Source organism: Vipera ursinii (assembly GCF_947247035.1).
Source record: "Vipera ursinii genome assembly, chromosome: 1".
NCBI classification, from domain to species: domain Eukaryota; kingdom Metazoa; phylum Chordata; class Lepidosauria; order Squamata; family Viperidae; genus Vipera; species Vipera ursinii.
In genome coordinates this window covers 284,488,604-284,511,938 of record NC_139512.1, presented here as the reverse complement: position 1 = coordinate 284,511,938, position 23,335 = coordinate 284,488,604, and the positions used below count along the sequence as shown (strand labels likewise).

At 37.8% G+C, this 23,335-nt stretch overlaps 1 protein-coding gene across 2 annotated transcripts in view; it reads left to right on the top strand.

The window, feature by feature from the left end:
* EGLN1 (egl-9 family hypoxia inducible factor 1) overlaps window positions 1–23,335 on the top strand; it is a 31,091-nt gene that overhangs the window by 4,828 nt on the left and 2,928 nt on the right. Inside the window, exons 2-5 of one of the 2 annotated variants that reach the window (XR_014492338.1) lie at window positions 6,822–6,941; window positions 11,626–11,762; window positions 12,695–12,762; window positions 14,872–15,871. Coding sequence is in view for 1 of the 2 variants with exons in the window: in XM_083361290.1 (XP_083217416.1) it covers window positions 6,822–6,941; window positions 11,626–11,762; window positions 12,695–12,762; window positions 14,872–14,936 (390 nt within the window). In the remaining variant the exon portion in view is untranslated. Of the gene's footprint in view, window positions 1–6,821; window positions 6,942–11,625; window positions 11,763–12,694; window positions 12,763–14,871; window positions 18,494–23,335 lie in introns of those variants that run through there. The other variant, XM_083361290.1, reaches the window with a different exon arrangement.

Here is a 23,335-nt window from a genome sequence, read left to right as displayed (position 1 = left end):
GATGGAAAGTATTCTTTAGAAACCTTTGCTTTATATAAAATATTCTTTGTAGAAAACAACCATTTGCAAAATCATATGTATCACACTATCATACATATTTCATTCTTAGAATATTGCTGCCCTTAGATGCAAGTACATTCTAAATGAATTTTGCTTATTTGAAATAAACAAGGTAAGGGTATCATAAAAAATAAATGTAGCTTAAAATGGCAGGCTTGCAAGTCATTTTTGAGAGTTGGCCACTCATCTAGTATCCCTTCTACCTGTTCTAGTTTAATCCTGTAACTCAAAACTTAATTTATTTTGAACACATTTTGCAATTCTGATTTTAATGTCATAAATGTGTTGGTCAATTTTGCATTAGATCCGTTTGTCCTATTTATTCACTTATTTTAAAGGTCAGTAAGTATTTACCATAAAAGTAGATTTCTATAAAGTTGCTTTTATTCCATGTTGTTGCTTTTTATATATCAGCAAAATTGATTGGAGTCATATAACTGTTTGAAATATATACAGGTACTCTTCCACTTATGAATATGACTGGGCCCCAAATCTTAATGCTTGAGGGAAGTGATGATTAACTGAGATGCCATGTGACCATTTCAGTTATCTGGCTAACAAGGTCAGTCATAGTTTCAGAAAGCAAGCTATTGGTGCTTTTTCCTGCTGCACTTTGTGTCCTTCTCCCCCCCCCACCTCTCTGTCATTCTAAATTTACTTTTTTAAAAAATTATAGGCTCATAGAATTTCAAACCAAATATTAGCTTGTAGCCATTACTCATTTTCACTTTCTGAGAACAGACCCCAGGGACATTGATGTAAATAAAGACGATGGTATAGGTAAGGTAATTGATATGCAACTGAACAGCTTTCCACTTTTTTATTATTTAAATAATTATAAATATGGTATTTGATCAGGGAACCTAATAAATGCTGAAGGTGGTATCAGTAAAGTCTTGCTCTGTTCACCTTGGTTTAAAGCTGTTAGGAGTAGAATAGAGTTGGCACACTCCAAATTTTTTTGGTTAAACTACTATGTCATTTCTCAGAATTCTGGAAGTACCCCTTCTCTATAGCTGTGCTGCCCTCTGGAATGAGGTTTCCCTTGAGATTGGGTGGCTTTGAAGGCCTTGCTTTTGGCAAATGTGATTGCGGACCTTCTTTCCTCTTTTTCTTTATTCCCATCTGAGTTTGTTACTTGTGCCATCTTTGTTCCTTTTTTGCTATTTGGTGTTTGTTTGTTTTTTTTTAAAAAATTTTTTTTGCAATTGCTAATTGCCAATTGGATTTGGCATTTTTATCCACCTATGGAGTCCTTCCCAAGGACCTAGATTAGACAGGTGTGGTTTGATGGTGTTAAAGATATCAGCATCACAGGATGTAATGTTTTGTTCCAAAGAAAACTTCCTTTTGCAATTGACCGATAGTCAATTTTGTCTATGCTGTTGCTGTTCAGTTGTTTGGTCATTGTGGTTGCTCCAGTTGTTTTGGTATTGCACCTAAGGTGCCTATGTACTTTTTGTTTTCTTTTGTCATAATCATTGAAAGTCTTTGCATATTGTGATTTTCTTCAGTTCTTTTTCTTCTTTCCCGCTATCTCGCGGTACAACGAAGTCCGCTATCCAGATTTTTTGTTCTTGTTATCAACAATTGTTATAGCAGTTATCTGTTTGAATTCTAAAATCCCAGAGCATTTTAGCTTCTCCATTTTCTATGTATCTATTTTGTGGACTCACAGGTTCTTCCTTGCTGGCAAATGGTGTTTCTTACAGATCTTCCAATGCACCATTGTTGTTACTTTGTCATGCTGTTGTTTGTCAGTCTCTGCAGTCTTCTTGCAGCAGTTAACTAGGTCTACTGTTTTTTCAGCTTATTTGCAGAGGCTTCATTTGTTCCTTGGCTTTGTATGCATTTGTTCTTAAGGCTTGGTCTTGTACAGCCAAAATTAGCCAGTATCTTTCTTCAGCTTTCCTTCTTTTGGCCCGTGCGTTCCCACAGAGAGGGCCTCCTCAGGGTGCCTCCAGTCAGAGAATGTCGGCTGGTGGCCCCCAGGGGGAGGGCCTTCTCTGTGGGCGCTCCGGCTTTGGGGAACCAGCTGCCGGTTGAGCTCCGGATGGCACCGGATCTCCGCTCCTTCTGGCGCGGGTTAAAGACCCATTTATTTGAACAAGCTGGCCTGGCCTGATGGGGAATCACTTAGGGTTTTTAATGTTTATATATATATTTTATTGTTTTTATTGTGGGCAATAATTTAATTCTTTTTTAATTTTTGTACTTTTGTAGTTTTAAGATATGCCCTGTTCACCGCCCTGAGTCCTTCGGGAGAAGGGCGGTATAAAAATTTAATAAATAATAATAATAATAATAATAATAATAATAATAATAATAATAATAATACTTTACCTGATTTTTTTAATATACTGGCCATGTAATATTTTGCCTTGTCTTTTTTCTATTCTTCTTTTGGTCTGTCTTATAGGCTAATTTGGTCTCTACAGTACTCAATAAGCCTTCATGGTATACTAGTTTGAGTTCATCTTCTTAGCTGTTCTTATTAAAATATTCCAGAAGATGAACTCAAAGTAGGTTGAATACATTTCTGCATCTTAAATTTTATAAATTCTTTCCTTTTTCTATTTTATTTTTAAGTTATGTATTCTTTTTGTGCAAAATAATATAAAGAACCGCAAAGGTTGATTGAGCTTATTTAATAGAGAATTAGTTATTTTCCAGGTTGGCTTTCTCTTGACTTAGGAGTTGACCACTTTTGTAGGAGAAGCATCCTTTTCTCACTTGTAGTGTTGCTGTTGTTGAGGGGGGAAAAATAGACAATTAGCTTATTGGGATATATTGGGCTTAGTTTGTGGCATACCAATTTTTACCCTAGGCATTTTAGTTTTCTTATCTCTGCAATAGTGGTGAATATCTACAGCTTGGGTGTAGGACGAGGATGAAGGTTCATTCTCTGAGCTTGTAGATTGATTTCCAAACATTTCATTACCAGGCTAGGTAACATCTTCAGCAGAGTTTAGGGAATAACAGTGTCAGTGTTCTTCTGTTTATAAGGGCTTTGTGTGGTCAGTAGTAAGGAGGAGTCCTGAAATAAAAATATTTAAGAAAATCAAACTGAAAAAATTGTGTTTATAACACATTTAAAGGTATCTTAGTTATAGTATGTTGCTATATCACATATTGCCAGTTGAATGGGAACACAGAATCTGAAACTTATCTTAGAAACAAAGACTAATTTTAAATTATTGTGTAAAAATGAAATATTATGCAAAATGTTTTCACGTAGCTGTTAAAAACACTTTTAATAAAGCATATCCATCCATCCAGTTGTCTAACCATCCACCTATCAATCACGTTTATATTACCACCCATCTCATGTAGTGACTCTGGGCAGTGTACAAGATAATCCCAAAAAGCCAATTAATAATACAACAATTAAAAAGATTTTTAAAATGGGGGGAGCTGTATAGAGAATTCATTCAGTTGGCCATCATGTAACCATCTGGCAGGTTCCGCTCTATTATGGGATCCAAGCCAGTTGACATAACCATGTTTTGAATGATTTCTAGAAGATCAGTAAAATTGGAGCTAGCCTCACCTTGGGTGAAAGAATGCTCCACAAGGTGAGCAGCATGGCAGAAAAGGGTTTCCTAGATCTCACTTGAAAAAATTCCCTATCTGAGGAGTCCTGTAACATGCCCCTTCGGCCAGACCTATGGGACAGGTAGATGTAACTGGAGAAAAGCAATTTCCCCCAAATAACCTAGGTCAGGGGTAGGCAACCTTGGCTCTTTTATGACTCGTGGACTTCAACTCCCAGAATTCCTGAGCCATTCTGGAAGTTGAAGTCCACGAGTCATAAAAGAGCCAAGGTTGCCTACCCCTGACCTAGGGCCATGATAATGATAAACTAAGTATCAATACAAGATACTTTGTACCTGATACAACAATTGAACACACTCATTTTTGTATTCCCAAGCAGACACAAAGTTAGATTATTAGATTTGTTGTAAACAATTAGAAAGTCAAGCATTCAAAGAAATTCTGTATCTAACGGAATCCAGAATCTTGCCATATGTATTCCCAAGATTTAAATCTTGAGTTTCTTTCTCTGAACCTTTATAAGCAGTGACAATTTTGCTGCTCATTTCCTGATGCTAAAGATATGCAAAGCAACTATTTTAATGGTGAGAATCAGATCCCACTTCAGCTCTTAACAAGTGCTATGAGGGGAAAATCTATAAGAAACAGTACTTTTTTTTCTTCTACTTGATTGTATGAAATGCAGTGAGGTTCATTTTTCCTAGCCTCAGGACTCATCTCTGCTTTCAGGTCTCCATTCTTTATTGAAAAGGGTTTTCAAAGCCTGGTCAGACACAGGGGGACACGTTCCGTAATATTCCAAGAGCCAGACCCTGAAACAAAAAAACCTGGGTTTATTTATTATCAGCCAACAAGGAACTACAGACATGTAAAAACCATGATTGGTTACAAAGAAGTCTGAAGCAAAAATAGACACATTATGCTGCACCTGTCAAATGTGAAACCAAAACTTTCCCCTAGTTTTAATGAACAACTTCCTTTTGAAACCCTAACCGCTTGAAACTATGATGCATGCTTGCTTGATTGCTTACAAAACAGTGGCTACTATATTTAAACCTCTTAACATTCTGCACGGGAACACTTAAATTCATTCATACTATGAATGTGCAAAATGTTTCATGCTTGGAACACACACACACACACACACACACACACTGTTTCGGCCTAACCGAAGGCCATCCACAGGCAGTAGTCACAACAGTGATAGCTCATATTTGTGTAAATTTTAGATTGCTAACAAAGAATTAAAGGGAGACTGATATGCATTTCAAAAACAAATAAGTTTGAAATGCATATCACTCTCCCTTTAATTCTTTGTTAGCATATATATATATATATATATATATATATATATATATATATATATATATATATATATATATAATAAAAACTATATTTTTATTATATTGCTTCTGGTAAAAAATACTCCTTTGGTATTCAATTTCTTAATTCATTAAGAGTTCTATTAGTTTTCTTGTAACTATTATTTTCTTTTGGAATGTTTTTGGAGGGAAATCTAAAGGTACTTACAACAAAATTACTTATTACTGCAGATAAATGGAGAAAGAGATAATCTTTAAAAGATTACAGATATATTTCAGCTGACCATACTGAGGGTAATTAGAGTTTGCTGTGGGGATGATTATGGCCTAGGGCTTTTGTTTGATTGGTTTACTGTTTCATTTTATGGTTGTTTTATAGTTACTGGTTTTACTGTTGTTATGAGCCACCCAGAGTTGCTTAAGATGGGCAGCCATGTAAATCTTATAAACAAACAGACATGATGATTTCATACAACACACTATACTAGTCTAAAGTGCTGTTGGATAGTTTGTAATTCAGTGTATTGTTGGGGTTCATATCAGTGTCCTAGCATTATATGAAGTAACCAGTCTTGTTTAGCTCTAGTGTATTATATTTGCTTTAACATAGCATATTATTCAAATACAGCAGTTTTGTTTTGTTTTTGTTAATCTATTTTAAGGTGTAGAACCCAAATAATGTTTACAATTCCTTGCCTTGCCCATTTTGAAACTTAGGTTTTAGTGTAGAATATAAAGTAACTTTCCAATTCCTCATAGGAAAGTAATTGTTGAATTCCTTCATGTGTCTGTTTTAAGTGTTCTTTGAAAATTTTTTATACTGTTTTGAAATGCCAGTGAAAAGTCATTCTCGTTTCTTTGCATGTAACTACATATAAATCAGTGGTGGAATTCAAATATGAGAACAACCGGTTCTCTGTGTGGATGCCATTTCTGGAAGTCCATTCCGGGCTTGGGCAACAAAAAGTTAGCTACCAGTTCTGCCGAAGTGGTGCGAACTAGTTGAATCCCACCACTAATATAAATGTATTAAAAACTAACTTTAGACAGCAGCAAAAACACTAATCATCTGTTTCCTACATTATTGTCACAATAGAATTTATAAACAGCAGGCTAAAATTTAATGGAGAGCCCTCTGTATTCTCCTCCAAATTATAATATTCTTATACCATAATAAAACAATGTGGATGATTCAAGTTATATCAGTTTACTGACAGAAAAGATTTATGCCGTTTAGGGAGGTAAGGAACCCAGGAACAAGAGAGGGCCGCAGAGGAAAAAACCAGAAAAAGTAATTGTGGGAGCAGAAATACACTTGAAAATGATTGAATATAGATGTATTGCTTATGAATTTATTTATTTCATCAGTTTATGTAGCTGCCCATCTCAGTGAATAACTCTGAGCAGTGAACAATAAAATAAAACAATGACAATTAGAAAAATTAAAACACATGGCAGCCAAGAATATCATTATCACAATCAAGAGATGGGACCCTTCATATACCTGAGCCCAGAATAAGTTCTAGCAAAATATTTTTGGTTTCTTCCTGCTTTAAACTTTAAATTGTAAACTCTGTTGAGCGTTGACCTGTGATGTTGTTTTGTTTTTTAATTTCTCCATATTTGCTGGCACAATAATTATACCAGATGATTAACACTTACAAATTGTCAATATGTATAAGGCTATCTTTACCTAATGTGTTAGACAACTGTCTGAATGAATATGCTTTTAAAAAATAGTTTCAGGGATATTACACATACTTACATATTTATTAAATATTTTTACAAGATGAATTTCAAAATGCTGAAATTCAGAAATCCATTTCTTGAGATAGAGAAAAACTCAATTTATGTTCATGTTTTATGCTTTCTTGTTAATTGCAGGCAATGGTAGCTTGTTACCCAGGCAATGGAACAGGATATGTGCGACATGTGGATAATCCAAATGGAGACGGAAGATGTGTCACATGTATATATTACCTTAATAAAGACTGGGATGCCAAGGTAACTTTCTATTTTTGGAGAAGGTTGTAGTACATATATTAAGAAATGGCATTCTTTTTATATTAATTGTAATAAGTGGTTGAGTGTTATGCTAAGTTGTTTAAACCTGCAAAAGATGAAGTGAGGAAAAAGGTAAGGTTCAAAATGAACCACGGCTTGCGACAAAAGTAAAAAATAACAAAGCTCCTTTCAACATGTAAAAAACAAGAAAAAAGTTAAGGAAATGATTGGTCTGTTAGTGGGAGAAAGTGGCAAGAAGGTGACAAGCAACAGGGAGAAAGCAAAACTACTTAACTCATTTTTTGCATCCATCTTTACACAAAGAGAAAAAAACCAGTCCAACCACTATCAAAAACAGTATCGTAAAAAATAGAATAGAAACGCAAGTTAAGATAGGCAAGAAAATGGTAAGTGAGCACCTGTCCACCCTAGACGAGTTCAAATCACCAGGACCAGATGGATTACACTCCAAGGTTTTCAAGGCACTGGCAGATGTGATCTCAGAACCACTGAACTATATCTTTTAAAGAAGGGGTCCCCAACCCCTGGTCCATGGACCAGCACCAGCCTGTAGCATGCCAATAAGCGGGCCGCACAAATAAGCAAAGTTCCATCCTCAGGATGCAGGCAATATTCAAAACCACAGGCCCTCTGGTCCGCGGAAAAACCTTTCTCCATGGCACCCGTCCCTGGTGCCCAAAAGGTTGGGGATCTCTGTTTTAAAGATCCTGGAGAACTGGGGAACTACCAGAGGACTGGAAAAGAGCTGATGTAGTTCCCATCTTCAAAAAAGGGGGGAAAATGGATTCAGGAAACTACAGACCTATTAGCCTGATCTCAATACCTGGAAAGATTCTGGAAAAGATAAGCAACGAATCAGCGAACACCTAGAGGCAAACAAAGTCATTACTAAAAGCCAACATGGGTTTGTCAAAAACAGATCATGCCAGACAAGGCTTATTGCATTATTTGGCCAGGTGACAAAATTAGTGGACAAGAGGAATGCTGTGGATATAATTTACTTGGACTTCAGTAAGGCATTTGATAAAGTAGAACACAACCTACTACTTGATAAGATAGAAAAATGTGGGTTAGACAGCATCACCACCAGATGGATTCATAGCTGGCTGACTGGCCATACTCAGCATGTGGTCCTCAATGGAACTGCATCTACATGGGGGGAAGCGTGTAGTGGGGTGCCGCAAGGCTCTGTTCTGGGCCCAGTGCTCTTCAACATCTTCATCAATTATTTGGATGAGGGGATAGATGGGGAACTCATCAAATCTGAGACAACACCAAGCTGGCAGGAATAGCCAACACTCCAGAAGATAGCCTTAAGATAGAGAAGGATCTGGACAGACTTGAACACTGGGCGCTATTTAACAAAATGAAATTCAATGGTGAAAAAAGGTTCTACATTTAGGCAAGAAAAACCAAATGCACAGGTATAGTATAGGTGGTACCTTGCTCACAGTAGTAACTGTGAAAGGGATCTCCGAGTCCTAGTGGACAATCACTTCAATATGAGCCAGCAGTGTGCTGCAGCTTCCAGAAAAGCCAACATAGTGCTAGGCTGCATTAACAGAGGAATAGAATTAAGATCATGTGAAGTATTAATACCACTTTACAATGCCTTGGTAAGGCCATACTTGGAATACTGCATCCAGTTTTGGTCACCCCAATGTAAAAAAAGATGTTGAGACTCTAGAAAGTGCAGAGAACAGCAACAAAGATGATATGGGGACTGGAGGCTAAAACATATAAGGAACGGCTACTGGAATTGGGTGTGTCTAGTTTAATGAAGAGAAGGACGAGAGGTGACATGATAGCAGTATTCCAATATCTGAGGGGCTACCACAAAGAAGAGGGAGTTAAGCTATTCTCCAAAGCACCTGAAGGCAGGACAAGAAGCAACGGATGGAAACTAACCAAAGAGAGAAGAAACCTAGAACTAACGAGAAATTTCCTGACGGTTAGAACAGTTAATCAGTGGAACAACCTGTCTCCAGAAGCTGTGAATGCTCCAACACTGAAGTTTTTAAGAAAAGACTGGAGAGCCATTTGTCTGAAATGGTATAGGACAGTGATGACGAACCTTTTAGAGACCAAGTGCCCAAACTGCAACCCAAAACTCACTTATGTATTGTCAGGTGCCGGGTGGGTGTGGCCCATTGGTTGGGTGTGGCTGCGGTGATAATGGCAGACAGGGTGGGACTAAAAAGTTCAATCAATTCCAACTTTGCAAGATCTTTTTTTCCCACGAGAAGTTGAAATTTGATTGATTGAACCTTTTTTTTTTTTTGCACACGGTGGCAGAGGCCTAAAGCGAAAAGATATTATAAAACCCAGCTAAAGGCCTAGGGACAACTGGGACAACTGCATGCCACCTGTGGCCCGTGTGCCATAGGCTTGCTACCACGGGTATAGGGTTTCCTGACTGAGCAGGGGATTGGACTAGATGACCTCCAAGGTCCCTTCCAATTTTTGTTGTTGTTGTTGTTGATGATGATGATGATAATAATAATAATTAATAATAATAATAATAATAATAATAATAATAATAATAACAAATACTTAAGATGGTTTTTCCCTAATTTTTTAACTGACACCCTTGAATACCTGGCATACCTATTCTTAAGACTGCATTTGCAACTAAGCCTGGGTCTCCAGGGCAAATATATTCTGTCTAGGACCGAAAATGTTATCGAGTTCTACTTTTGAAAAATATATTGAAAATTCTATTATGTAAACTGAGACTTTTAGCCTTAAGTAATTCTCCTACCCTCAGATTATGTTTTTACTACAATAAACATTATGTTTTGTGGTTGTTGGTAAAGTAATTCAAATGAAAATGTAATAAATGTACCATATTTTCCGGCGTATAAGACGACTGGGCGTATAAGACGGCCCTCTACATTTCCTGTTAAATTATAGGGTTTGGGCTATACTCGCCGTATAAGACTACCCCTCTTCCAACGCACACCAAATAAAAATTAAAAAAACATCAGATTTGATTTTAATATGGTAATTTTAATTCAAATGCTTATGACATGCAGGTACTTAGTAGGAAAACTGTCACTTATAAACATAAGGCTGTTTGTCATCAAACATGTAAACATAAAACAGTGCAAGTGGATTAAACTTTAATAATAATAATAAAATAATAATAATAATAATAATAATAATAATAATAATAATAATAATAAGAAGAAGAAGAAGAAGAAGAAGAAGAAGAAGAAGAAGAAGAAGAAGAAGAAGAAGAAGAAGAAGAAGAAAGTTGGAAGGGACCTTGGAGGTCATCTAGTCCAACCCTCTGCTAAGGCAGGAAACCCTATACCATTTCAGACAAATGGCTGTCCAGTCTCTTCTTAAAAATTTCCAGTGTTGGAGCATTCACCACTTCTGGAGGCAGGTTGTTCCACTGGTTAATTGTTCTAACTGTCAGAAAGTTTCTCCTTAGTTCTAGGTTGCTTCTCTCCTTGACTAGTTTCCATCCATTGCTTCTTGTCCTGCTTTCAGGTGCTTTGGAGAATAGCTTGACTCCCTCTTCTTTGTGGCAGCCCCTGAGATATTGGATCACTGCTATCATGTCACCCCTCACCCTTCTCTTCGTTAAACTACACATACCCAATTCCAGCAACCGTTTCCTATTTTCCTAATTCACTTTTTCACTTTTCCTAATTCACTCTAAAGCTTTCCCTGCACAGAGCCTTAAGTAACACCAGCTGCCTGCAATTAGTGCAGGTTCGCATCCCACCAGGCTCAAGGTTGACTCAGTCTTCCATCCTTCCGAGGTAGGTAAAATGAGGACTCAGATTGTTGGGAGCAATAAGCTGACTTTGTAATAATGCTGCTTGGGGGGGGGGTGAAAGCTCTAATAAGCAGGCATATACATAGAATGAAGGCTATTGCTAAGCACATTGATTTGTGCTTTAAATTGTAAGCTGCCCTGAGTCTTCGGAGAAGGGTGGGATATAAATGGGATTTTTTTTAAAAAAAGACCAAATGGGAGATCCGCTCCAGGTTTTCCAGCCAGCCCACCCAGTTCCTGAGTCAAATGTGTCCTTAGAGCTAAGCAGTTGCTCTGGCTGCGGCATTCCCCACCTGCCTTTCAAGTTGGGATAGACTACAGCTGCTCTTCAACTTTAGAAGGAAAGACGCCCAGACTCCAGCCTGTAAAAAATCACAGACTGCAGCTTCTTCTCCAATTGGTCCCGCTTTCCCTGCGCAGACTAAATGGGAGATCCGCTCCAGGTTTTCCAGCCAGCCCTGTCCCTAAAGTTTCAGCACCCGGGTATAAGACGACCCCTGACTTTTGAGAAGATTTTCATGGGTTAAAAAGTCGTCTTATACGCCGGAAACTACGATACTTATGATAAAATACCAAATGTGTTATATCTTTAATTGTGGTGTTCAGTGTATATGTTGAAAGGGAGGAGGGGAAGGAAGAGGAAGAATAATCTTTTGGAAAGTTTGTGAAAAGACAGCCAGAAGATAATTTCTACCATCTTCGTTTGATGGCCCTTTATAACTGTAATTTTCTATTACTTATGCTTCCTCCTGAATAATTTTGGAATATTAGGAAGTATTGCCATTATTGCTGTTATCTATTGTAGCAGATAACAATATTTTACAATAACTGATAACTACTAAAACTGTGAATTCCTGTTGAATTTTTTTCAAGGTAAGTGGGGGTATTCTTCGAATATTCCCAGAAGGCAAAGCCCAGTTTGCTGATATTGAACCTAAATTTGATAGACTGCTGTTCTTCTGGTCTGATCGCCGTAACCCTCATGAAGTACAGCCTGCATTTGCTACAAGGTGAGATGAATGAATCGTACATACAGATTTTAAAGAAGCATGGCAGAGTGTGAAATGTTAAAAACTTGTTTTAGCTTTCAAAAATTATTATTAATTGTGTTAATTACATCTGGAAAGTTACAGATGAACAAAACTTTCTTCACATTTAAAATATTTATTGCAATTTGGGGGTCTACCCTGCTGCTGCTATTGTGGGCCATCAGAGTCAAAGTCTATCAGTTTAAGTACTGTAGAATATATAATAAATAAAAAGTTAGAATTTTGGACTACTATTTTGCAATAATGAACCTTTAATGGATCTTGTTTTAGTGGAGTTGGGTTTAGTGAAAAAGTCTAGTGATTATATTGAATGTAAAAATAAAGAAAAACTTTGGCTGGATTGTTCTATGTTGTTCTTGGGCTGGGCCTGTACTCTTTCAGAGATTGCAAAAAAAGTAAATAAATTTAATTTATTATGGTATTATTTTAATTAATGCTATGGCAAAAAAATAAACTGAAATAAACTAAATTGAAAAATTAAGGAACCATTACATGGTGTAAGTTAGGAATATCCATCAAATGTTTTATTAAGAATTAATAGACTGGTAAAATTAATTTGAAGCATATTAATCAGAAGATACTTCAATATTTCTTCTTTTCATATTGATTTAAAAATGAATTTCCATAAATTACAGAGGTTTCGGTTCTAGAGAGATTAAGATAGCAGGTATCTTGAGCTTCACTTTAAAAATTGCCTAGTTCCCTAATAATTTATATAAACTGAAAGATCATGATATTCATGGACCCCATTTAAGGGGGAAATAATTCTATAAAACTGATAAATTGTTTTGGAATTGTACTTTTCAAGTATAATAGAAATAATCTAAACTAATCTTGACAGAAACATGATTTTAATGTACCATTACTGCTTCATCTTTTTCGTTATTTTAAAGGTACGCAATAACAGTGTGGTATTTTGATGCAGATGAAAGAGCCCGTGCAAAAGTAAAATACTTAACAGGTAAGTAAGTTCCCATATTTTCTTACTGGGTGTTTTACAAATTTCTTATTTAAATTTGGTCTAGTAGGATAATTCTAAATTATTTTTAAAAACTATGATTAATCAAAATTACGCTGTTATCTAGAGCATAGACATTGATTTACTGTCACTGTATTAAAATATCAAGCACTAGCCACTCTAGGGGGATAGTTTACTAAAACTGACTACTTTGGCAAAAATAGGATTATATATTGTGTTAGATTACTTTTCCTGTGTAAGAATTAAGAGTGAAGTGGGGAAAGTATGTAGCCTTTGAATAGGCACATTGCATAGTTTCTAAAAGATGAGGATCTATTTGCTTGATTCTTTGAAATGTCCTGAAATTTTGCTTCTACTTGCTGACTGTCCATCAAAGGATCTGCATTGTCAGAATTAACAGTCTTAGTTTGTTTAGTAACCTGTTGGTTTTATGTCCTATTTTTTTGCAAAAATTGCTTGAGACAGCTAACTGTACAAAATATGGAACCAAATAATTCCAACTATTTTAAAACAGAATCAGCCATTAAAATAGGGAGATCCAAATTCAAATAGTCCCTCAGTGGGAGATTCAGTGAATGATGATCCAATTTACCGTACATGGTTGCTGTGGGGGAGAAGAGGGAGCACTCTTGTCTTCCTGAATAAAAAGGAGAATATAGGTAATCCCCGAGTTAGGAGCATTCACTTAACGCTCATTCAAAGTTAAGTGATGAGCACCCCCTAGTGCTTACGAGCAAGTCCCGAAATTACGAATATTGCAGCACCACGGCAGTCGTTCGCCCTTACGAGCGACCGCAAAGGCTCTGCAATATTCACCCTGGTTATTCCCTCCCTCCCCCACCCCCGCCCCGGGTCTCCCTAGGCACCAGGCCTTCAGTACTCACCCGGCAAAGATCGAGATCCTTTGCTTTCTTGGCTGCTCCAGGCCTTCGGTGCGTTTGTAGAGAATGGAGGCCTAAAGTGACTCCAAGATCATGCAAGATCCCACGCTACTGATCTTGCATGATCTCATGGTACTTTAGGCCTCTGTTCACTGCAACAGAGGGGGACGCTTCCATGTGCCTCCGGAGGCCGGATCGAGGCTCCGGAGGCCTTTTCCAGGCTGCTGCCGCCTGGATCTGAGGCTGGGGAACACTTATGTATCCCTCCAGCAGCCCATTTCCAGGTGGCAGGGAGGGGGCATGGAAGCGTTCCCCAACCTCAGATCCAGGCGGCAGCAGGAACCGTGGCAGAGAGGAGATGGATCTTTTCCAGGTCTGGTGCGGCAGGAAGGGAGGGGGAAGTATGAGGTATCATAGTGGGTTGGGGAGGTCTTAGGGGCCTGTTCCATCACTAGGCCCCCCCAAGGGCTTCCCCACCTGAGATACCTCTTGTTCACTTAATGAGCTGTGTGCATTTTAACGAGCAAGGGAGTGATCTTGTTCGAGGTATGAGATTCACTCCACAGGTTTGTCAGTTACGAGTGGAATGGGCAGGCTCCATTACACTCATAACTCGAGGTCTACTTGCATAACTCAACAAGCAACAGGAACAGTCAGGATGCTGGGTGGGTGGCACTGTGTTGTGCTGATTCACCTTCTTTCTCTGGATTGATTCTAGTCAGTGGGTGTTGGAGGGGGAATCTTTGCCTTAGCCCTTACTCTATAGGGTGCCAAAGGGTTCAGTGCCCTATTCAGCATCTAGTTAAGATCGCTACGTGAGCTTATCCATCACCATGGGATGGGGTGTTATCGGTATGCTGGTGATACCCAATTATACATCTTTACCCCTGGTGAATTAAGCAATGTCCTGGATGTCTTCCCCTGGTGTTTAGAGGCTGTGAGGGTCTGGATGGGGAACGATAGGCTTCAGTTGAACCCTGGTGTTGGGTTTCAGGGGTTGCCAGATCTAGGACTATGCGAACTTCAGTGCTGAGATGGGGTTGCCCCCCTAACAGATCTGGTGTGCTACCTGGGATCCTCCTGAACTCACAACTCCTGCTTAAATAGCAGGTGAGTGTGATGGCTAAGAGGGCCTTTGCAAAATTATAACTTATTTTCAATCCATGTATCAGTACCATCTCTCCATATTAATATCCTCCCTTTTTTGCAGGTGAAAAAGGTGTGAGGGTTGAACTAAATAAACCTTTGGATTCAAATGGAAAAGAACATTTGTAAAGCCTTTGGTCTTACAGTTCCCTCCTCTACATCCTGGCTCTTTTCACCTCACCTTCATCAAACTTTGGTGATCTATTAACTTTTTAATGTGAATAATAAAAAAAAGAAAATCAACACCAAATCAGGATTTTGAATCAGTAAACAATGGGTTTCAATATTGCATCAAATGGCATTTTAACTGCTGAAGCATTGTAACTCCACGACTATGACTCCAGTCCTGTGACTGCTAATGTAAAGATAAGCATTGACAAGAAACAGTTTACACATGAAGTGCCCAACAGTAGAGATTTTCTATCATTCATCTTTTGACATTCAGTTCAGAGCTGTTCATCTTACTCTTTAAAAAAGTGATAAATATGGAGTTTAAATAATTTTGTATGACTAGGCTCAGTGATCAAAATTGAACAAAACATTGTCCAAAGTAGCATTTATCTATTTTTGTAAATCTGCTATTTTCCCCATTATTCTACCACATAAAACTTAATTTAAATAAATGAAATGCCAGTAAATGATTGTCTTTTTACCTAAAATCTAAAAAGGAGCACTTTAATAATCATCTAAGAACCCATTTTTTCATATCTTATACTGATTTGATTGATTGTATTGTGTTCTCTCTGAAACTTAAGCAACATGAAAAAGATGCCTGTCTTTCTGTCAGTTACTTATGGCTTAACTTACCGAATCCAGAAAGTAACCATTTTTTAATCTGTTTCATTTGGGTTTTTCTAAGTGACTGGCTGGCCACTAAGTGAACTTCACACTATCTGTACTGTCATAGTGTTGAACGCTATGGGTGTACTCCACTGGGAACTTCAATCTGTGAACCCATTTGATGGAAACGCAGTTCTTCAAAGAAAAGCTGGGCTCTTGTGCAACTTCTGCAGATGAATTACTAAGGTGGATTCTGTCCACAGATATCATTCAATACCTAAACGGTAAGGGCTTTTCTAGGCTTTTAGATGAAGCAACACCCCCATCTATTACTTCGATGGGAGATCTGTCTTAACTCATTTCAAAGCTTTCTCTCATTTGTGTGAGTTAAAATCAGAGATAACGTTTTCTCTCAAAACATTATCATCCCTCATCATTTACTGTTTGCCCTTTGATCCTCTTACATAGTGTCAGGGGTAGATTAAATACATTAAGACTGAAGTGCATCACTGCAGGCTTAATATGTGAAGGATTTCATACTGTGGAGAAATTTTTACAATGGTCTGATGTTTCTGGAAAAATAACAGTGAGGAACAGTAACATTCATTTACCAGCTATGTGAAATTTATTTTAGTTTTCTGCTGAAATGTGATTTCCCTGAAGGGGGAAGCTTTTAAATTCTCCCAGCCTTACCGATAGCATCACCAATCCCTTTTTTGCCTCACTTAATCAAAATAAAGTAAGTGTACAGAAATGTTTCTCTGTATACAACTTAACATCTGTATAGTTTGTATTCTTAAAAGTCCTTTTCTATGGAAAGCTCGGTAATTTTTATTTAAAAAAACTTACTATTCATGTAAAACATGAAAAACAACAAGGATCGTGCTTAACGACCATTGACAGAAGGGAGAAAATTCAACATCATAATAACATGCTGGGGAAAGTTACAAAAAAAATCTGGGTGTTTTTTTGTTGTTGTTCCCTTCTGTTCCCTTCTCCAAAAATTACTTACTAGCTGTCAAACTTGCAATAGTTTAACTTTTCTCTCCATCCTGGTAAATCAGAAGAAAACACATCTTTTAAGTGCCTCTGGAAGCCTGGCCAAGGAGTGTAAATTCTTTACTGACTGGTCTGCAGCGCAATGCACAGTTTAGGTCTAGTAAATCTAACTTTTAACTGCTTTTGTATTATGTTTAATGTGTTAAAATGCAAACCTAAGACTTTACTTTGTTGTCCCATTATTCAAAGGTATCAGCATCTTACGTTTGCGCTTGCTGGGGAGATATATGATCTCTTTAATATCTTCATTATTTACAAAATTTACCAAACCGGGGCCTCTGATGCCCATTTGAAAACAGTTCACGTCAGTTAAATTTTCAGCCTGGGGCATCACCAAATCGAAACCTGTTTCCGACTGTCCTATGGCCTGTATTTCTATTTAGTCCTGGTTAAAGATAAAGCTTCATGATGCTATTTTTATTTCATGACATTAGCCAGCTGTAAAACAAGACTTTTATCTAGCAGGCAAAGAAATTCAGGATTCATTTGCAGATTTATTACAAAGTCATGTAACTTTTGAAAATCGGTGTTCCTTCCTGAAAGAGCTCTGGAGTTGCTTGTAAAGCTAATCTAATTAAAAGATTATAAAAGTTCTTGAAACAATGTGGTTATTTTGTAATTATGTAACTCTTTTAAAGCCTATGCCACAGCCACTGATTTGTAATCTGATAAACTGTGAGTGCGCGTGTGTGTGCCTGTTTTTAGCAGGCAGTGACACTGTAACTGTAGTCCAAAGTCTGTTAGCTTTATTTATAAACCCTGTTTTTAATTATCTAATCTAGCTGTGATTGTTTTTAAAAGTGAGGCTGCTGAGGGAAAATAAGCAGAGGGAGAAAAGTGCTGTGGCCTGTTAGTAAGTCAACACTATGATGATAAACATTTTATCTCTTACTACCTTAGTGCCTCCCTTGCTGTAAACACAGTTCTTGATTGAGAGTCGTAGAGAGGTATTCTGAGTATATCCACACAAACTCAATTCAGAGATTCACAATCCTGCCCTTGTGTCTTCTAATCCAGGGTTTTTCGACCTTTTTACAGATTGTACCACCTTTAGGTTATGGCAATATTTGAGTACCACCACTCAGCTAGCAGGGTGTCAAAAACGTGATGAACCCCCCCAAAGGAAAAAAGTTATAAAATATAAGTAGTCCTCGATTTACAATGGTTCGCTTAGTGACTTCGAAGTTACAGCAGCACTGGAAAAAGTGACTTACGATCATGTTTCACACTTATTAACCATTGCAGCCCCCCCCAGGGTCACATGATTTACATTCGGATGCTTGGCAACTGATTCATATCTATGATGATCACAATGTTTCAGGGTCATATGATCCCCTTTTGCAACCTTCTGACAAGCAAAATCAATGGGGAAACCAGATTCGCTTAACAACCACGTTACTAATTTAACAGCTGCAATGATTCACTTAACGAATGTGGCAAGCAAAGCCATAAAATAGGACAAAACTCATTTAACAAATTTCTCACTTAGCAACATAAATTTTGGGCTGTTGTGGTCGTAGGTTGAGGACTATCTGTACACCTACTTACCACACTTTTAATGAACTTCTGCCTGTTTCTTTCAAATTAATCTTTGCACTGTTCTATCCTTCTCCCTCTGCTTGTCTCAAAGAAACCTCTGTCTCTTTCTCCATCCCCTTTTTCCCCATCATCTTTTTTTCTCTCCTTTTCCCACCAAAACCACCTCTTTTTATATCCTCTCCCCCCCCTCCTCTTCGGTACAACTCCAGCTGTCTCCCCAAGGCTGCGTGCTGCTCCTGGAAGCGCCAATCAGCTGGAACCATGTGCCAATCCTGGGCAGTCAGCTGAGCCCCAGCAATACTGTAGCTCCAGCTCATCTCCCCCACTACACTTTTACCCTTTTTTTTTACAGTGCTTTTCAACCTGTCTTATGCATACCACCTGCCAGGTGCTGACATACCACAGGTTGAAATGCACTATTCTAATCCACAAAAAGCAAAATGTACTATCTGGATACATTTCAAGGCTAGTCATCTCCCAGGGAAGGGACAATTACACTTGTATACGTACACTTGTCAGAAGACACTAGAAGGATTCACTTTTAATTGCCTACATAAAGCACTGGTTTCAGATTATGAGTTATTTTTAAATTGGTTAGAGATCTTCAGATGGTTCAAACCATCTTTAAATAAAATCAGTAGTTCACTTTGTTTTTTGCATTGCTGGAAGAAACTTTGTTTTGAGAAATTTAATTTTCTGACCATCTTTTTACTACAAATGGGTTTTTAATTGAATAAGTTTTAAGTCAAAACAATAAGCAAATGTCTTTCTTCAACACATAAATAAATGCAAGAGCCTTAGTTTACGTTCTGATGTACTTTTATTATTTCTAATATTTAGGGAGACCTCTCTATAAGAGTATACAAGTAACCATACATATAAAAATAACAGTAAAATACAATGCAGTTTAGAAAAAACTACAGTACAAAAATGTAAACTATCAGCCTTTTGGGCTACGATATATATACATTGCTTGACAACAAATTGCCTTTTAAATGTAAATAATGTGACATTCTTGTTATGCAGTATAGTAAATCTGGAGATTCTTCATAACAATGTCTACACGGTTACAATAAAAATATTATTTTTATTATTTTATTATTTTATCTTATTTAATTCTATTTTAAAGTGTACTTATTTGTATTGTTTTAACTCGCCCTGTAAACCGCCCTGAGTCCTTCGGGAATAGGGTGGTATATAAAATCAATTAAATACAGGGAGTGCAGAATTATTAGGCAAATGAGTATTTTGACCACATCATCCTCTTTATGCATGTTGTCTTACTCCAAGCTGTATAGGCTCGAAAGCCTACTACCAATTAAGCATATTAGGTGATGTGCATCTCTGTAATGAGAAGGGGTGTGGTCTAATGACATCAACACCCTGTATCAGGTGTGCATAATTATTAGGCAACTTCCTTTCCTTTGGCAAAATGGGTCAAAAGAAGGACTTGACAGGCTCAGAAAAGTCAAAAATAGTGAGATATCTTGCAGAGGGATGCAGCACTCTTAAAATTGCAAAGCTTCTGAAGCGTGATCATCGAACAATCAAGCGTTTCATTCAAAATAGTCAACAGGGTCGCAAGAAGCGTGTGGAGAAACCAAGGCGCAAAATAACTGCCCATGAACTGAGAAAAGTCAAGCGTGCAGCTGCCAAGATGCCACTTGCCACCAGTTTGGCCATATTTCAGAGCTGCAACATCACTGGAGTGCCCAAAAGCACAAGGTGTGCAATACTCAGAGACATGGCCAAGGTAAGAAAGGCTGAAAGACGACCACCACTGAACAAGACACACAAGCTGAAACGTCAAGACTGGGCCAAGAAATATCTCAAGACTGATTTTTCTAAGGTTTTATGGACTGATGAAATGAGAGTGAGTCTTGATGGGCCAGATGGATGGGCCCGTGGCTGGATTGGTAAAGGGCAGAGAGCTCCAGTCCGACTCAGACGCCAGCAAGGTGGAGGTGGAGTACTGGTTTGGGCTGGTATCATCAAAGATGAGCTTGTGGGGCCTTTTCGGGTTGAGGATGGAGTCAAGCTCAACTCCCAGTCCTACTGCCAGTTTCTGGAAGACACCTTCTTCAAGCAGTGGTACAGGAAGAAGTCTGCATCCTTCAAGAAAAACATGATTTTCATGCAGGACAATGCTCCATCACACGCGTCCAAGTACTCCACAGCGTGGCTGGCAAGAAAGGGTATAAAAGAAGGAAATCTAATGACATGGCCTCCTTGTTCACCTGATCTGAACCCCATTGAGAACCTGTGGTCCATCAACAAATGTGAGATTTACAAGGAGGGAAAACAGTACACCTCTCTGAACAGTGTCTGGGAGGCTGTGGTTGCTGCTGCACGCAATGTTGATGGTGAACAGATCAAAACACTGACAGAATCCATGGATGGCAGGCTTTTGAGTGTCCTTGCAAAGAAAGGTGGCTATATTGGTCACTGATTTGTTTTTGTTATGTTTTTGAATGTCAGAAATGTATATTTGTGAATGTTGAGATGTTATATTGGTTTCACTGGTAAAAATAAATAATTGAAATGGGTATATATTTGTTTTTTGTTAAGTTGCCTAATAATTATGCACAGTAATAGTCACCTGCACACACAGATATCCCCCTAAAATAGCTATAACTAAAAACAAACTAAAAACTACTTCCAAAAATATTCAGCTTTGATATTAATGAGTTTTTTGGGTTCATTGAGAACATGGTTGTTGTTCAATAATAAAATTAATCCTCAAAAATACAACTTGCCTAATAATTCTGCACTCCCTGTAAATAAATAAAATAAAAAAATGAATAAATTTGATCAGTTACTTGAATAAGTCACGTATGTCTTGTTCTATGCTTGTTTTATATATTTTTGTTAATTAGCAATGTCAATTGAATTCAGATGGATACCATCTAGACTCGGTAATTATGCTCAAGCTGCATTACCCAAAAGGCATAGAACATAATGTACAGATTATAACAGAACAATTATTTGTCTCACATGATGTCATGAGGCAAACTCCATCCTTACATGTTTGTATCAGTCTAATGCAAGCACATAAGTTGTAGATTTTGCATCATGACACATTTTTATTTTATTTATTTATTTTTATTTTAATTCCATTTATATCCCGCCCTTCTCCGAAGACTCAGGGCGGCTTACAAGCTTAGCAGTAGCCTTCATTCTATGTTGGCCCCTTCATGGATGCCTGTGATTATAATCATGGTTTCCTTTACATTTCTCTTCATATTTTTCTTCTAAAAGTTGCTTCATATTCTATTTACCTCAATATTCTAATGCAAAGTTTTTACGTCATCCCTCTTTTTTGTATCTAGTGAATCTTTTAACTTTTTTTGTTCCTATATCTGTTGCCATAATCCAATCAGCTTTGGGAGCAAACCTGTTTCTTGTATCTATACGTCTGCTGTTAATACCCTAAAGTTTTGTTTCTTTGTACAGAGTAGTTTTGATGTATTATCTGAATCCAGCCAAAATGTAGCTTGTTTAATAGAGTATAATCCATAATGCGTGAACACAATAATTGTCAACTTACATTTGTTTTGGCAAATTTTCTGCTTGTTTTTCCATATTGTTAAATGGAAATGTATTTTACAGTCTGTCTTTTCACTACATTGGTTTGATGCACTTTTCAAACAACTGTAGTTTATGTTTTAGTTGAGCTTATATTATTTTAAACCGGAATAACAGGCAAGTTGGGCCTTGGAGTACAAAATGAAGCAGGGCACAGGCTGACAGAATTTTGTCAAGAGAATACAATGGTCATAGCAAACACTTTTCCAACAACCCAAGAGACGGCTGTACACATGGACATCACCAGACAGTCAACACAGAAATCAGATTGACTGTGCTCTGCAGCCAAAGATGGAGAAGCTCTATACAGTCAGTAAAACCAAGACCAGGAGCTGACTGTGGCTCAGACCACGAGCTTCTCGTTGCAAAATTTAGGCTTAAACTGAAGAAAGTAGGGAAAAGCAGAAGGCCACTCAGGTATGAACTAAATCATATCCCTGAAGAATATACAGTAGAGGTGAGAAATAGATTTAAGGAATTAGATCTGATAGGCAGAGTGCCTGAAGAATTATGGACGGAGGTTTGCAACATTGTACAAGAGGTAGCAACTAAAACCATCCCAAAGAAAAAGAAATGCAAGAAAGCAAAATGGCTATCTGAGGAAGCTTTGCAAATACTGTAGCTGAGGAAAGGAGGGAAGCAAAAGGCAAGGGAGAAAAAGAAAGATACACCCAACTGAATGGAGAATTCCAGAAAATAGCTAGAAGAGATAAGAATGTCTTTTTAAATGAACAGTGCAAATAATTAGAAGAAAACAATAGAATAGGGAAGACCAGAGATCTCTTCAAGAAAATTGGAGAGGAAGGGAACGTTTCATGCAAAAGGATCAAAATGGCAGGGACCTAACAGAGGTTGGAAAAATTACACAGAAGAACTATACAAGAACGAGCTTAACGTCCCTGATAACCACAATAAGGTGGTCACTGACCTCGAGCCAGACATCCTAGAATGTGAAGTGGGCCTTAGGAAAGCTGAGCCACAACAAAGCTAGTGGAGGTGACAGTATTCCAACTGAGCTATTCAAAATCTTAAAAGATGATGCAGTAAAAGTGCTACACTCAAATTTGCAAGCAAATTTGAAAACCTCAACAGTGGCCACAGGATTGGAAAAGATCAGTTTACATTCCAATTCCAAAGAAAGGCAGATAGTTTGAATGTTCAAACTATCGCACCATTGCACTCATTTCACATGCTAGTAAAGTTATGCTTAAAATCCTACAAGCTAGACTTCAGCAGTATGTGGATCGAGAACTGCCAGAAGTACAGGCAGGATTTCAAAGAGGCAGAGGAACTAGAGATCAAATTGCCAACATACACTGGATCACGGAGAAAGCTAGGGAGTTCCAGAAAAACATCTACCTCCTGCTTCATTGACTATGCTAAAGCATTTGATTGTGTGGATCACAACAAACTGTGGCCAGTTCTTAAAGAGATAGGAGTACCAGACCATCTTATTTGTCTCTTGAGAAACCTATATGCGGGTCAAGAAGCAACAGTGAGAACTGGACACAGAACCACTAATTGGTTCAAAATTGGGAAAGGAGTCTGGCAAGGCTGTATACTGT